The 16264-nt window shown below is 45.6% G+C and overlaps 1 protein-coding gene across 1 annotated transcript; it reads right to left on the bottom strand.

Moving 5' to 3' along the window:
* Window positions 1-54: 54 nt before the first annotated feature.
* On the bottom strand, window positions 55-12436 carry TTC23L (tetratricopeptide repeat domain 23 like). Its single transcript, XM_040420989.1, has 12 exons — window positions 12400-12436; window positions 11037-11158; window positions 8682-8856; window positions 7438-7561; window positions 5941-6097; window positions 5060-5185; window positions 3211-3388; window positions 2949-3057; window positions 2340-2467; window positions 1857-1994; window positions 916-998; window positions 55-455 (listed from the first exon to the last, which is right to left on the bottom strand). The coding sequence occupies exons 2-12, from the start codon at window positions 11102-11104 to the stop codon at window positions 434-436; spliced, it is 1308 nt and encodes a 435-aa protein (XP_040276923.1). The 5' UTR covers window positions 11105-11158; window positions 12400-12436; the 3' UTR covers window positions 55-433.
* Window positions 12437-16264: the final 3828 nt, after the last annotated feature.

Genomic DNA, 16264 nt, shown 5'->3' on the forward strand with positions numbered 1-16264 from the left:
CACTACTGAGATTGTGATTTATCAGGTGGAGATATTGGATCCAAATCGCAGACATTTTCAGCCAGGGTGGTGATCTGAATTCACACATAATTATGGCCGACAGAAATCATGTTTTGGGCAGAATCCTTCAGTAGTGCAGCCTCAGATTTTGTGCCTTAACTTCAAAAGCATCACAACCCACAGGAGTGAATGGGATTGAACTGGGGTTCAGATGGGTGCACCTGTCGCTGTACGTGGCCGCAGGTTGGCGGGCATCAGTTCTGATGATAACTGTAGCCTGTGTCCATGATATCCTACATAGGAGGCCATGTATCTCTCCAGGGGTAAGTGCGGACCCCACGGATATCTCCTTGAAGGTTTCCTCTGAGGTATAGGTAGGAGATTCCTCATTGGTTGGTAGGACGAGGATCTGGATAGAACCTGCAGCCATAGTTTACTCCCCTATTGCTCCAGACCTGCAAAGAAGAACATTTATGGGGTCAAATTATCCAGACTGAATATACGTGAGCACTTCACATGGTTACATTTAACTCTTTGTGTGTTATTAGTTTAGGCAGACTGTGATTGTCTATTGTTGTGACTTAGATGAAGATCAGATCACATTTTATGACCAATTTGTGCAGAAATCCATATCATTCCAAAGGGTTCACATACTTTTTCTTGCAACTGTATATGCTAGGCTGGGGTACACTGTGAATTTGGGCGCAATATAGGTCACAGTGTATCAGTGTGTACAACTAATAGCCACTATTGTAAGGGAATGGGGTGAGCATCAGTTTTGGAGGGCTCCCGCTGCTGACTGTGGTCTGCAGCCAGCTTGAGGATAGCCAGGAAAATAGCTGACCACCTGGGAGACAGAGGATTTCTTTAAGACTGTCTAAGACACTACATTTGAAGTCGGTCTTTGCCACTTACTTCTGCAGTGTGGTCAGGAGATTCTGGGTTTCTCTGGTCTTGTTGTGCTGGGAGCCATAAAACACGGTCTGAATCTCTAGACTCTAAGAAAGAAAGGAGTCCTGCCATTATATACTGATACCTGCTGACTGCAGCAGACATAAGAAAAGACTTCAGATAATCAAAAATATCCCATCTGCCTGCAGCCACCACTAGGGGGAGCTCAGGAGCCTACAGCATAATGTCTACACACTAAACTCTTTCATAACAGTATACAGTAATCTCCTGTATGGAGTAATCTCCTGAGCTCCCTCTAGTGGTGGCTGTATATATCTGTATGCAGTAGTCTCCTGAGCTTCCTCTAGTGGTGGCTGTATATATCTGTATGTAGTAATCTCCTGAGCTCCCTCTAGTGGTGGCTGTATATATCTGTATGCAGTAGTCTCCTGAACTCCCTCTAGTGGTGGCTGTATATATCTGTATGCAGTAATCTCCTGAGCTCCCTCTAGTGGTGGCTGTATATATCTGTATGCAGTAGTCTCCTGAGCTCCCTCTAGTGGTGGTTGTATATATCTGTATGCAGTAGTCTCCTGAGCTCCCTCTAGTGGAGGCTGTATATATCTGTATGCAGTAATCTCCTGAGCTCCCTCTAGTGGTGGCTTTATATATCTGTATGCAGTAGTCTCCTGAGCTCCCTCTAGTGGTGACTGTATATATCTGTATGCAGTAGTCTCCTGAGCTCCCTCTAGTGGTGACTGTATATATCTGTATGCAGTAGTCTCCTGAGCTCCCTCTAGTGGTGACTGTATATATCTGTATGCAGTAGTCTCCTGAGCTCCCTCTAGTGGCGGCTGTATATATCTGTATGCAGTAGTCTCCTGAGCTCCCTCTAGTGGTGACTGATGGCAGACCTGATGTTATCCTTTAAATCTGTGATTATGAGTTTTTGAAAGAAGAATCACCTTCTTTAGGAGTCGGCAGCCCTTCTGTATTTTCCCATTTGCCAGATGTATACTGCCCATGATACTGAGCATCTCAGCCACAGTCTCGCTGTAGTCCGTCTCTGTGCCCATCGCTTCCTGTAACATTTTGAACGCGTCCTACAAGAACAGAGACCAATTACAGCACAATTAAAGGGTTATTTACTAGATGGGCATAAATTAAAAGTCAGACTGTGGAGGTCTGGTCACTGAGTCTGCTTTATGGCGTATCCATAGGATATTCCCACTTCGCATCCAGGTGAGAATGAATGTATAGGTGACTGTCTTTTCACTCTCTGCCTAGATATGGCAGGTGCCTCACCATATGGGTAGTGGACTTTCATTCTGGAGGTAGGAACAGGTCAGACATTTAGAGCAAATCCTGTGCATATCTGACTTAGCAGATTCCCCTGATAGTCACTCATCAGCCTTCCCAACGCAGCTACCCCCTGACGGCCGCCATACCTGAGTCCTACCGATCTGTATGAGCCATTTGCTAAATTGCACGCACGTGGTCAGTGTCTGAGGGTCGTCCGGGCCCAGCACCACCTGGTAAATGCTGAGACTCTCAGTAAAGTACTTATCAGCGCTTTCTAGAAAAGAAAAAAAAACACAATGTCACTGAATTGAGGATAAATCGCTAGAAAGGAAACTTCTCTGTCATCCTCATATGCAAATTATAGGGAAAAAAAATCCTGCTGCCTAAAAACTACCTGAGCTGTTCTCCAAAAGAGTTAAATCATAATATATTTTCTGCTGCCACTTGGGGGCGCTCATAGTCTACAGACTTATTATTGAGCTCAATGGGATCAGTATAAATCCATACGCAGTGAGCTCTTCCTCGTGGTGGTTGCGGGCAAACAATATTGTGCAACTGGGGCTGTGTGAGTGAAAGCAGAGGGGTTTGAGGTCTAACTCTGTATATGAAACAATACTGGGCTCTGACCATTATAAAAATAAGTGCACCTATTTCAAGATATGTTGCACTGAGTGATGTCACAGCGGAGGGCTCTATAGCAGGCAGTGTCCCATACCCACCCAAAGTATTAGAAATGTATGAGATGCGGCACTTACCATTGTATTCAGAATGTCCGGCAGCAGCATAGGCCTGAGCTAGGAGCAGCCCTGTCTGTGCGGCCTCTTCACTCAGCTTTTTATACTCTGCCTGACATATAGAATGGGCCTAGGGAGACAGAACGGCATAGAAGGAAAATACAAAAAGGGCCCCCACCTAGCATGCGCCATTTATACCCCAGGCCTCATGATGACATCAATGCAGTGCCAGGCAGGGGGCTCTGTAATGGCAGCCACCTCTGTGCCGGGACTGGTAACTGACCTGCAGCAGGTAGTGGATGGCCTGCTGGTGCCTCCTCTTCTGTTGCTCAGCCCGGGCCATCTCCCGGTAGAGGTTTATCAGTTCGGCAGAGCTGTCCCCTTCAGACGAGATGACGATCTTTACAGCTTGGTCAAAGTAATTCATAGCTAAGCTGAGCTTGTTCTGCATCACGCAGGCCCTGCCAAAGAAGACTTCTGGTCATTTCTCATCTTAGGCTGCAACCAGATGTTATTTCATCCCTGCATCCAGTGGCTGGCCTCAGCGGTAGACGGCATGTTACTGCTGCAGTCACACAAATGGGAGGATCAGAGCAGAGGGGCTTCTGACTCCAAGTAGGCGTTAGTTTAGTATTTTAAAACTGACAACTCCTTTAAATGCCTAACAGAAGATGGAGCCCTGAGAAGTGTGTACAGTCGTATCCAGTCTAGACAATGCTCTGTGAGCTACACAGCCCGGACTCCAGACTGATACATTGTAACAAACTAGCACAGTTGTATCCAGTGTAGACAATGCTCTGTGAGCTAAACAGCCCGGACTCCAGACTGATACATTGTAACAAACTAGTACAGTTGTATCCAGTCTAGACAATGCTCTGTGAGCTACACAGCCCGGACTCCAGACTGATACATTGTAACAAACTAGCAGAGTTGTATCCAGTCTAGACAATGCCCTGTGAGCTAAACAGCCCGGACTCCAGACTGATACATTGTAACAAACTAGTACAGTTGTATCCAGTCCAGACAATGCCCTGTGAGCTAAACAGCCCGGACTCCAGACTGATACATTGTAACAAACTAGCAGAGTTGTATCCAGTCTAGACAATGCTCTGTGAGCTGAACAGCCCGGACTCCAGACTGATACATTGTAACAAACTAGTACAGTTGTATCCAGTCTAGACAATGCTCTGTGAGCTACACAGCCTGGACTCCAGACTGATACATTGTAACAAACTAGCAGAGTTGTATCCAGTCTAGACAATGTTCTGTGAGCTAAACAGCCCGGACTCCAGACTGATACATTGTAACAAACCAGCAGAGAGATCTGTGCAGCTGCTGCTGCTGATGGGTTTAGCTCACAGAGAATTTTCTAGACTGGATACAGTTGTATCCACTTCGGAGAGCAGGACTAGCTATGGACAGGATTACTGCCTCTGAATGGAATCTATAGTGCTCACATTCACTGACAGCAACCAGAAATCTTGAAAATAGTGAAAAATTTAGGCAAAGTCTATTAGCAAATTGCTAAACCTCCCATTTATACAAACAAGGGTTAAAGGGGTTCGCCACCTTTTTGGGAGGGTGGCAAACACCCTCCCACCTCCTAGCCAGACCTGCTTCCCTTCATGGGGTCCTGGCTCCTTCGCTCCCCAGCTTTTTCTCTGTAATACCCCTCTGTCAACATACACTTTGACTGGCTGCCCCCCCCCTCCATGTCACGTGACTAATTGACATGACGCAAAGGGGGCAGGTCACCACTGTGGCCAGTAATTGGCTGCAGCGGCATCAGAGTGGTTGTTGACAGCAGAGGACCCCAGCGATGGCTGTGGAGCAAAGCAGCTGTTACCCACTGGCAGGAAGCAGGTAAGTATGCTTCCCTTTACAGGAGGAGGGGTCTGTCAAAAAACTTAAAAAACTAAAAGGTGTCCAACCCCTTTTAAACTTTATTTATATATAAATGGAAAACCCCTTTAAGTCATCAGTGATATCAGGATCTACCTCAATCCCTAGTTCCTAATTTTGGGTTTAAAAGGAACCTGTGATGGCAAACTGAGACGCTGTATACATGGTGGTCACCTCCGTTATCCATTGCCGCTGCCTAAATAAACCCGATCATCCCCCGCAGCCCATACCTGCCCAGCGCCATAGCGATGTCCTTGTCCGATATTCTGCCAAGAACAGACGTCTTCTCCTGCAATTCTTCCAGTTCTTTCACGATTTTCTCCACTTTCTGCAAACTGAGATAGGATTCTCTTCCAGTATGGAAATTAAGGACAGCAGCTTGTCAGTAGTGGACTGATGCAGCAGAGCGGAGTTTGTCATATGACCTCACATGACTGTCTACGATTACAGGTAAATCTTGGACCAGATACTATGGCACGGACACAAAACCCACCCTGAGCCTTCCTCACTAGCTTATAATGGGGGTCTCAACTTACAAGTATGTTCTGCTTTCATCAAGTGATTATTTTGCTCCCCCCCCAAGATAAGTGGCACCTTAGCAGCTGTACCGTCTCCTCCATCCTTAGAAATGAATGTGTAAGTCTATCCGGGGGGATCATTTCCTGCTGAATATGTTTCACTTCGCACCTATCTTATAAACTGAGCCACTTTAAATTTTATGATGCCGAAGTACTCTGTGCTGCTGTGAGTAATCCTATCTATCGGCATTCAAATGAGCTGCGTGTGGTATTTAAGCTCAGGTTATGAGGTTGAGCTGCAATACCACACACAACCTGTAGACAGGCGTGGCGCTGTTTTTGGAAGAAAACGGCTGCGTTATGTAAAGTCGTAGTTGTCAGGTCTCTGTGGAAAGGACAGTCAGATGCTACAGTCTGCACACCCAGAGGTAGAAGTCATACCCAAGCCCTGGTGTCCCAGGGGCCCAAATGCCCCTCTGCCAACCGGTATTGTAAATAGTACATGGTAGGTGTGAGTCAATGCCCCTCATTATACACTCACCCTATGGAAAAAAGCCTCGCCCCCTAGGGTGGCACTTTGTAATAAAGGATATTTATTCTGCAGCAGGTGAGACATGCCCAGGGTATAGTAAATGGTCACCAGCGTTCCCAGGATTTCTTGCTTCTCTTCTAGGGATTTCGACATGTCCACTCCTTGCAGCAGGATGTTTTTAGCAGATTCGGCATGTTGTCTGGCTTGGACGGGTAACCCTAGACAGTCAGAGCACAAGATACAGCAGAAAATCCCTGGTACTCTGTGAGGATTAAAGGGATTGTCCATATTCTCAATAGGGCATAGTGATGTTATAAAAGGGGGGTCGTAGGCTCAGGACTCCCTTCCACAATGCAAAAAGCCCCCCAGACGTGGTGCAGCGTGCTGCAGAAGAAATGCATGAGCGCTTGCAGCTCCTCCTGGGGTCTCGGCAGTCAGACATGACGTGGTTAAGCTTACCATCCTTGGTCTAGGGCAGGGATGCTCAACCTGCGGCTCTCCAGCTGTTGTAAAACTACAACTCCCACCATCCCCTGCTGCAGGCTGATAGCTGTAGACTGTCTGGGAATGCTGGGAGTTGTAGTTTTGCAACAGCTGGAGGGCCGCAGGTTGAGCATGCCTGGTCTAGGGGATTAAAGGGGTTGAAATGAGATTACCAAAATCTCGGCAGCTTTCTTCCAAAAACAGTAGGAATGCAATACCAGACACAACCTGTGGAAAGGTGTGGCGCTGTTTTTGTAAGAAAGCGGTCGCGTTTGTCGTCATGGTATACCAAAGCACTGTATGTTGTATAGTGGCTGTACTTGGTATGGCAGCTCAATTGAATGGGACTGTTCGGGCCCCGAGGGTCAGTTGTTTGAAGGGGCCGGGGATGCTCGAGCCAGCGGTGCGGCTTCTTCCGTCGCCATGTCCATTGGTCACATGACCTTTGCGCTGCTCAGCCCTATTCAAATGAACAGGATCGAGATGCAATACCAAGCACTGCCACTGGTAGAGTATGAAAAGGCTGCAGTGTTGGGGCCCCTTCAAACAGCTGATCACCATAGGTGCAGGGAGCCAGCCCCCCCTCTGGTCAGATATTCCTAACTCACCCTAAAAATAGCTCATCAATATTAAAAATAAACCTGCTTAAATTTAGTGGGTAAAGTCCTGCTGTTCATAGATTGACCACCAGATGGCAGTAGCATCCTCCACATTGGACTCCAAGAAGTTTTCAAAGTTTTCAGACTACAAATAGCATTTTCTTCCTATTACTGGTCATGTGACCGATAAATCCACTTTAGTTTGATCATTTCTTGCTTTTAGTGAAAAATATTTCTGTGCAATTATATATAATATGTGAATGTTTTTGCAAATGTTTGTCAAGAAACGGGTTCTTTATTAGAAAACCCTGCCTAAAATGCTGTTCTGTGCGTCACTAACCGCTACTGTACCCCAAATAGCTGCGGAGGGGTTCTACCAAGTACTGATCTTAAGGGGGTTGAATACTTATGCAAATTCCCAAAATGGCCGTGTCCAGTATACGCAAGTGACGGGGCGCATTTATCACGTGACTTACCTCTAACGGAAAGGTAACTGTAGGCAAGGTCCGCAAACGCCTTCGCGAGTCTCCAGTGGCCGTCTCCATGTATTATCTTATTTAGTGCCACGCAGCGGATTAACTCCTTGTGCGCCTTTAGCAGCTGATAAAAAGGAACCATTTAAAAATATTGCCCATTGGAAAAAGAAAATATAATTTTTGCAACATTTTACTGTGGAAACCTATGAAAAATGTTGCTTAAGGGCTCGTTCAGGCTACATGCACATGACAGTTGTTTTTTTGCGGTCCGCAAATAGCGGATCCGTGTTCCTGTTTTTTTTACATCCACATCCGTTCAGTTTGTCCGCAAATTTTGTAGGTTGTGTTTCCGTGTGTCTTCATTATTTTTTTTTTGCGGTCCGCAAAAAAAACCCTGAAGGCTGTAATTCTTGAAATTTAATATATACAGGTTTCCCAGCAACCATCTGCAAAAAAAACGGATGCAGATGACATACAGATGGCTTCAGTTGGTCATCCGCATTTTTTTGCGGACCCATTGACTTCAATGGGTCCGCAAAACATTTATTGCGGACAAAAATAGGACATGCAATACTTTTTTTGCGGATGGGAAACACGGACAGCGGACGCGGAAAAGAAATGGTTGACTACACCGCAATTTTAACGGCTCCATAGAAATGCATGGGTAACCATCCGATCAGCCCAAAAAAAAAACGGAACGGACGCAGAGAAAAACAACTGTCGTGTGCATGTAGCCTCACACGAACGTATCTTGCATACGGTCCGTACACGGAATCATTAATTTCAATGGGTCCTCAAAAGATGTGGACAGCACTCTGTGTGCTGTCCGCATCCGTTGCTCCGTTCCGTGGGCCCACGAAAATGATGAGTCCTGTCCTATTCTTGTCCGTTTTGCGGACAAGAATAGGCATTTTTATAATAGGCCTCCTGTTCCGTTCCGCAAATTGCGGAAGGCACACGGCGCCATCCGTGTTTTGCAGATCCGCAATTTGCGGACCGCAAAACACAGCACTGTATTTTCTTCTCCATTCACATCCAAAGATAATGCACGATTTTGCTGGGTTCCCGTTACCAAAGAGCTGTGCATTGTGGGAGCACAGATGGTAGTAAAGCTTGTCGGTCACATGTCTGACAGCGTTGAAATAAACGGAGGTCATGTTCAGAGGAGCAGCCGAATTGCTTTGGGTGTGAACAGAGAAGAAAACATGACCGCCTCAGGAGACTGCGGACAGCTGTGCATTCACCTCGTTGTCATTGATGTACTGTTCCACCATCAGCTGAGCCCGGGATAATTTATCCAGAGGAAGTGCCCGATTCTTCAGGCCACGGGGTGCGTGGTTTGGTCCATCACATGACCTCTCTGTATAGTCTATTAGGCTTCCGTCTTCGTCTTGACTGGCGGCCACTGACTTTGGGGTCCTGTGAAGCAAGACATTAAAACTTGTGTTCTCATCGTTCATCTTGGTAAAATGCTCCTCAGCTGTCCCTGTGTATGGGAACCCTGACAACCAGTATGGCCACCATTACCGCTACCTCCCAGGTTGTCACCCAGCTTTTTCAGACTTCAGGAAGGAGGTTTTACTAGGGCGGTGTAGATGACCCATTTATGGAGTCACTGGGGCTGTCTGTGTTATGGGGGCCCTGTGGTTGACACTGTTATAATGGCCTTGAGTTTGCACCATTATAGAGGCCCTGTGGTTGGCGCTATTACTGCAGCCCATGCACCATTATTGAGGCACAGTGGATGACACTGTCAGAGCCCCCTATAGGTATTATTACAGAGGTAGCACAGTTAACTGTTATAAGGGTCCTGTATTGGCAGTAGTACAGTGGCCTAGTGGTTGGCACTAGCATAGATGCCCTTAGTTGGTACTATTGGCACTATTATAGAAGTCCTATATTGGCATTAGTATACAGGCTCTTAGTTAGTACTTTAATAGGTGCCCTGTACTGGCACTAGTAAAGAGGCCTTTAGTTGGTACTATTATAGAGGTCCTTAGTACTGTTATAGGTGCCTTGTAATGGCACTAGTATAGAAGCCCTTAGTTACTATTATAGTCCTGTATTGGTACCAGTAGAGGGGCCCTGTGGTTGGTACTATTATAAGACTTTAGAGTGGCACTATTGTAGGGACCCTGTATTGGTATTGCTATATAGGACTTTAGGTTGGCACTGTTATAGGTGCTTTGTATTGGTACTGTTATAGGTGCTTTGTATTGGTACTGTTATAGGTACTCTGTATTGGTACTGTTATAGAGCACTTTATGTTGGCACTGTTATAGGTGCTCTGTATTGGTACGGTTATAGAGGACTCGTGGTTGGCACTGTTATAGGTGCTCTGTATTGGTACTGTTATAGAGGACTCGTGGTTGGCACTGTTATAGGTGCTCTGTATTGGTACTGTTATAGAGGACTCGTGGTTGGCACTGTTATAGGTGCTCTGTATTGGTACTGTTATAGGTGCTCTGTATTGGTACTGTTATAGGTGCTCTGTATTGGTACTGTTATAGGTGCTCTGTATTGGTACTGTTATAGAGGACTCGTAGTTGGCACTGTTATAGGTGCTCTGTATTGGTACTGTTATAGAGGACTCGTGGTTGGCACTGTTATAGGTGCTTTGTATTGGTACTGTTATAGAGGACTTTAGGTTGGCACTGTTATAGGTGCTCTGTATTGGTATTGTTATAGAGGACTCGTGGTTGGCACTGTTATAGGTGCTCTGTATTGATACTGTTATAGAGGACTCGTGGTTGGCACTGTTATAGGTGCTCTGTATTGATACTATTATAGGTGCTCTGTATTAGTACGGTTATAGAGGACTCGTGGTTGGCACTGTTATAGGTGCTCTGTATTAGTATGGTTATAGAGGACTTTAGGTTGGCACTGTTATAGGTGCTCTGTATTAGTATGGTTATAGAGGACTTTAGGTTGGCACTGTTATAGGTGCTCTGTATTGGTACTGTTATAGAGGACTTTAGGTTGGCACTGTTATAGGTGCTCTGTATTAGTACTGTTATAGAGGACTCGTGGTTGGCACTGTTATAGGTGCTCTGTATTGATACTGTTATAGAGGACTCGTGGTTGGCACTGTTATAGGTGCTCTGTATTGATACTGTTATAGGTGCTCTGTATTAGTACGGTTATAGAGGACTCGTGGTTGGCACTGTTATAGGTGCTCTGTATTAGTATGGTTATAGAGGACTTTAGGTTGGCACTGTTATAGGTACTTTGTATTGGTACTGTTATAGAGGACTTTAGGTTGGTACTGTTATAGGTGCTCTGTATTGGTATTATAATAAAGGACTTGTGGATGCCACTATTATAGGGACCCTGTACTGGTACTAGTGGTTGGCACCAGTATAGAGTCCCTTAGTTGGTACTGTTATTATTGGCATGACTTTTACTATTATTGGGGTACTAACACTGTATTTTGGGGGCACTGGCTTGCTCTAGGTCCAGGATATTGGGCATTGTACTATCTTTCTCCCTGGAGGATCTGATGGGGTCACAGCCGTGCTCCTATGTCCTTGGGAGACTCCCCCTGAGCCTACAGAGCCGTAAACCCTGACTATAGGACGTCCCGGCTTCTATGTACGCACGTGCACAGCGATTCGGCCTCTTCATATATGGAGTCAGTGGGGATACGTATAGGGATGGACGTCATCATCTCCCAGACACCTGGGGGCTCCACAGGGACTGTCAACCCAGCTTTCCCGGACACCTGAAACACAAATCTGCTTTGTTATGCATTTATTTCCTTCCCCTGAGAGAAAATATTACATTTGCTGCCCCCTCTTTATCTGGTGGCGCCCCCCTGGGTCAGAAAGGCATAATTATATGTGTTGTAAAGGAAAACTGGCTTAGTTGCCCATAGCAACCAATCAGATTCCACCTTTTATTTTTCAGAGCTCCTTTGGAAAATGAAAGGTAGAAGCTGATTGGTTGCTATGGACAACTAAGCCCCGTGTCTATTTCACCCCCCAAAAGATAAAAAAATAATAAAAATAGATTAATAAGATTTATATACCGCAAACTGGTACCACTCTAATCCTGTCCGTTTAACCTCTCAGATGCCGCAGTCACTAGGTGCATCTAAGTTGTCAGACAGACGGAGAGTCTCCCTCTGTCACCCCTGAGATCACAAGGTGCCGATGGGTTGCTATGGCAACTGGTGGCCTAAAGGAGGTTCTGCAGGTCTGCTACATGTCTGAGCCTATTAGGCCCTGTCAGAGGCATAACACATTGCGATACAGAAGTACTGCAGTGTACTCTATCAGCGATCAACCCAGCAGAGGGTCAAGTAGGACTAAACAATATAATAGAATGGTCAGAAATGAAAAAATAAATAAAAAAATGAAATATGATATATATATATATATAATTTACACATAATTTGTATCAGCGCCACCGGGGCAGTACATTATTTATCCCGCATAAGGGCTCGTTCACACAAACGTGTGATGCCCGTTGCCGTATTGCGGACCGCATTTGCGGATCCGCAATACACGGGCACCGTTCCGTGTGCATTCCGCATCACGGATGCTAACCCATTCATTTCAATGGGTCCGCAAATCCGGAGATGCGGAACGGAAGAACGGAACGAAGCACTACGGAGTGCTTTCTGGGGTTCCGTTCCATGCTGCCGCACCGCAAAAAGATAGAACTTGCTCTATCTTTTTGCGGAACTGAAGGATCGCGGGCCCATTCAAGTGAATAGGTCTGCGATCCCCATGTGCCTGCCCCACGGACGGTGCCCGTGCATTGTGGACCGCAGTTTGCGGTCCACAGCACGGGCTTCACACGGTCGTCTGAACGAGCCCTAAAGGATTAAAAAAATGGCAGATTTTTTTTTCACCCCTCTTTCCCAAAAAAATTCAAGCAAAAGACAAGCCCCCCACACAGTATGGCGGGACAAAAAAATAAATTATAGTCATTTTTGTGTAAAACAAAAAAAAAACAAACTAAAAAATGTAAATTTGGTACCGCCGCAGTTGCAAACCATCTGCAGAATTTTAAGTCCATTAAAAAAAAAATTGCGAAAATGCTTTTTTTCATTTTCCTAAAAATAAAATGAAAAGTTATTCATTATACAGTAGGTGCCCCAAAAAATAACAGCAAAAAAGTACAGTTACATCGAGGAACGCAGCGATTGAAGAAAAATAAATTGCTGCCTATGAGCAGAATTTTCCATTCAATCTCTGAGGTGCAAAAAGTCTCTGATCCCCTGAATCTCCTAATTTTAAGGGGTCCTAGCTCCTGGCCTGCCCCCCCACCACAATATCTTCTGACATGGGGGCGTCCCCCTTTAAGGAACCCCATATAACGTGGCGTATACCTCACAGCTGATCCTCGGCCCTGTGTTTCTTCCAGTGTTTGTTTACACTAGTTGTCTGGTTGCTAGGGAGATCTAGTGGAGGCATCTTGACAACAGGGGCGGGGTCACAGCACTCAAGGCATGATGGGAGCTGGTTCCATGTACTCCATTGTTTAAGTGGTTTCTGCCAGGAAGTCATTTTGAGGACTAGAAAGGGAAACCTGCGGAGGCGTCCGGGAGGAGCTGCGTTCTGTCTGTGGCTGCCTCTCTACACGACGCTCGCAGTGGGGCAGGGGCCCGAAACCTGCGGTTCTCCAGCTGTTGTGAAACTACAATTCCCAGCATGCTCCATTCATTTCTATGAGAGTTCTGATAAGAGCAGAGGAAGTATGCATGCTGGGAGTTGTAGTTTCACAACAGCTGGAGTGCCGGAGGTTGCCTACCCCTGGCGTAGGGCATCACATGTTATCAATGGGCGCACATCTAACCTTGCATCAATAATAGTCATGGAGTAGCTTAACCCTTTTCTGACACAGCGATTTTCTGGTATTTTTTATTTATTTTATTTTTACTTCCGGGAGCCATCATTTAAAAAAAATATGTTTTCTGTTCATATAAACGTAGGAGGGAGTGTTTTTTTTGGGAGGACACGTTATATTTTCTAATGCACCATTTACTATTGCATACGATGTAGTGGGGGAAAAAATTCTCTATGGGGTGAAAATGGAAAAAAAATGCAACTCTGCCACAGTTTTATGGGTTTAGTTTTTATGGCATTTACTATGCAGTAAAACTTGAAAAAAAATTTTTTTTTTTTTTCTGTACATGGCCATGATCTAACAGCTATAACTTTTTAATTTTTTGCAGGGCGATCTGTAGTTTCGGAATTTTTTTTTGTTTTGCTAGTCACTGTACGGGATAATTAGATAGTACAGTCAGTTTGTGACCCAGCAGTACCGATGATCATTTTTTTTTTTCTAAAAAAAAGGGGGGATTCGAATTTTTTTAAATTGTTTTTTCTTTATATTTTAAAAACTTTTTTTTATTTTTTTTTACACTTACAGTACGTTAGGTCCTCTTAGAGAGTTTTTAAGGGGTTATCCAGAAAACAATAATGACCTGTCCTCAGGATAAGGCCTCATGCACACGACCCTTGTGTGCATCCGTGGCCGTTGTGCCGTTTTCCGTTTTTTTTCGCGGACCCATTGACTTTCAATGGGTCCGTGGAAAAATCGGAAAATGCACCGTTTTGCAGCCGCATCCGTGATCCGTGTTTCCTGTCCGTCAAAAAAATAGGACCTGTCCTATTTTTTTGACGGACAACGGTTCACGGACCCATTCAAGTCAATGGGTCCGTGAAAGAACACGGATGCACACAAGATTGGCATCCGCGTCCGTGATCCGTGGCCGTAGGTTACTTTTTATACAGACGGAGTCATCATTATCACATCTGCGGGGGTCCAAGTCCCGGCACCCCCATTAATCAGCGGTTTCAGGAAACCTCTTCTCTCACTGAAGCACTGGTGAGCGATGCGGCTCCCAGCAGCATTCCAAGGACAGCGCCATACATTGTATAGTGGCAGTGCTTGGTATTGCAGCTCCGCTCCATTGACTTAAATTGGGCTGAGCTTCAACTAGGGGCCCTTTTATACACTGTGATGACTGAGGCAGGACACCTTAGAGCAGTGATGGCTAACCTCCTTCACTGTGGTGAAACTATGACTCCCAGCATGCTCCATTCATTTCTATGCAGTTATGAGAACAGCCAAGTAAGTGGTGCATCTTGGGAGTTGTAGTTTTACCACAGCTGGAGTGCTAGAGTTTAGCCATTAGAGGACTAGGCCATGTGACCGATGTACAGTGATGTCACTGGCCTAGGAAGAGGCTGTGGCACTCAAAGTCTCTTTTAACAGCTGATCAGGGGGGAGTCCATGATGTCGCACCTCCACAGATCTGATACCGATGACCTACCCTGAGGATAAGTCATAAATATCCTTTCCTGGATAACCCCTTTACCATGTGATCATCTGATTGCATGATTTACCAGTGCAGTCTATAGGAGAATCACTACATTCCTATAGGGCTTGATAGGAACTTTGATATGGCAGGACTTGGAGCCTTCAGAAGGACCCAGGGCTGACATAGCAACTGAATAGTGCATGCAATCTTGGTGCAGGGGAGCCTTTCGGTCATCGGGAGCACAGCGATCCAGTTAAGTGACCGCCCGTATACTGTGGTCACAATTGCCCATGGCATCTAAAGGGGGACAAAAGTCTGTGATCGGCGTTATCGCCAATCATGTACTCATGTGCAAAACAGCTATGGAGCTCTGTACGGTGGATGTTAGGAAATGGTTAAAGGGATTCTGTCACCTCGTTTTCGGCGATAGAGATGCGGACATGCACGGCTAGATCGCCGCTAGCATGTCCGCAATATACCTGTCCTATAGGGCTGTGTGCTTTTATTTTGTTTAAAAAATGATTTTAGAGATATGTAAATGAGCTGGCATCAGCCTCAGGGGTTCTATGGTAATAACCACATGTGCTCCTGCCTGGAAGAACATATTGCAATATCACGTAATATATGTGACATAGTGGGATCTCCTGGCAATGCCACCACTTACAAGGGTTATTCTAATCACTACCATGAAAGACTGGGATGAGATTAACCTCTTGTAGACAGTAGTAGCTCCAACCACCATATATTATGAAATAAAAGGTGTTGTCCATTTTATAAAACCCGTCGTCATACACCCTTTTAATGGGTCCTCTGTTCAGGATTCTCATCTCTTGGCCAGAATGCAGAGCAGTTCCAGGACAGGTCCACTAGAGAGAGACGCACTTTGTATTGCACAGAGAATCCACTGATATGAATGGAAACTGTGTAATACTTTATTTCCCCTGTGGTTGCGCTGCAGGGTGGTGCTCCATATAGATTATGGATCACTGTTCCCCGCTTAACACAGCAGGGAACAGTGATCTTCACATGCCCTTCTGGGTGACCACTAGGAGAAGTCTTACTTTGGGGGGGGGGGGGGGGTTCAGCTGCAGTCTTCATTCATTTTCAGACCCCAATATTCAACTCACGTAGCTGTGTCCCTACCAGTAATACATCATAGATGTGAGATCTGTGTGTCCAGAATGCTGCTGCCTTCACTAGCTCTTATGAATCAGCACAGCTTCATTCCCAGACCGATTTCTCCTTCTTCAGTCTTTGAGGGATCTTCTCTTACTTGTATTGACACATGCTGAGGTGAGGAGTGTCTTTTCCCTTTCTTGCCCTGCAGTCTGTCGTGGGCGCTGTTTTTTTTTTTTCTCTACACTTACACATACTTTCAAATGCCTTGTGTGTGCTCTCCTCCCCGCTTACGGCCTGTTTGATTCCCCCTTCCTCCCCTGAAGACTGCAGTGAGTGACACCTTCCTATCTAAAGATGTGAGATCTGCCCACCTTGTATTCTTTCCTCCCTCTGATCTCCATACCTATATCAGGCGTATTTCTGGTGCAGAATGCG

The sequence above is a fragment of the Bufo bufo genome, chromosome 2 (assembly GCF_905171765.1).
Source record: "Bufo bufo chromosome 2, aBufBuf1.1, whole genome shotgun sequence".
Lineage (NCBI taxonomy): Eukaryota > Metazoa > Chordata > Amphibia > Anura > Bufonidae > Bufo > Bufo bufo.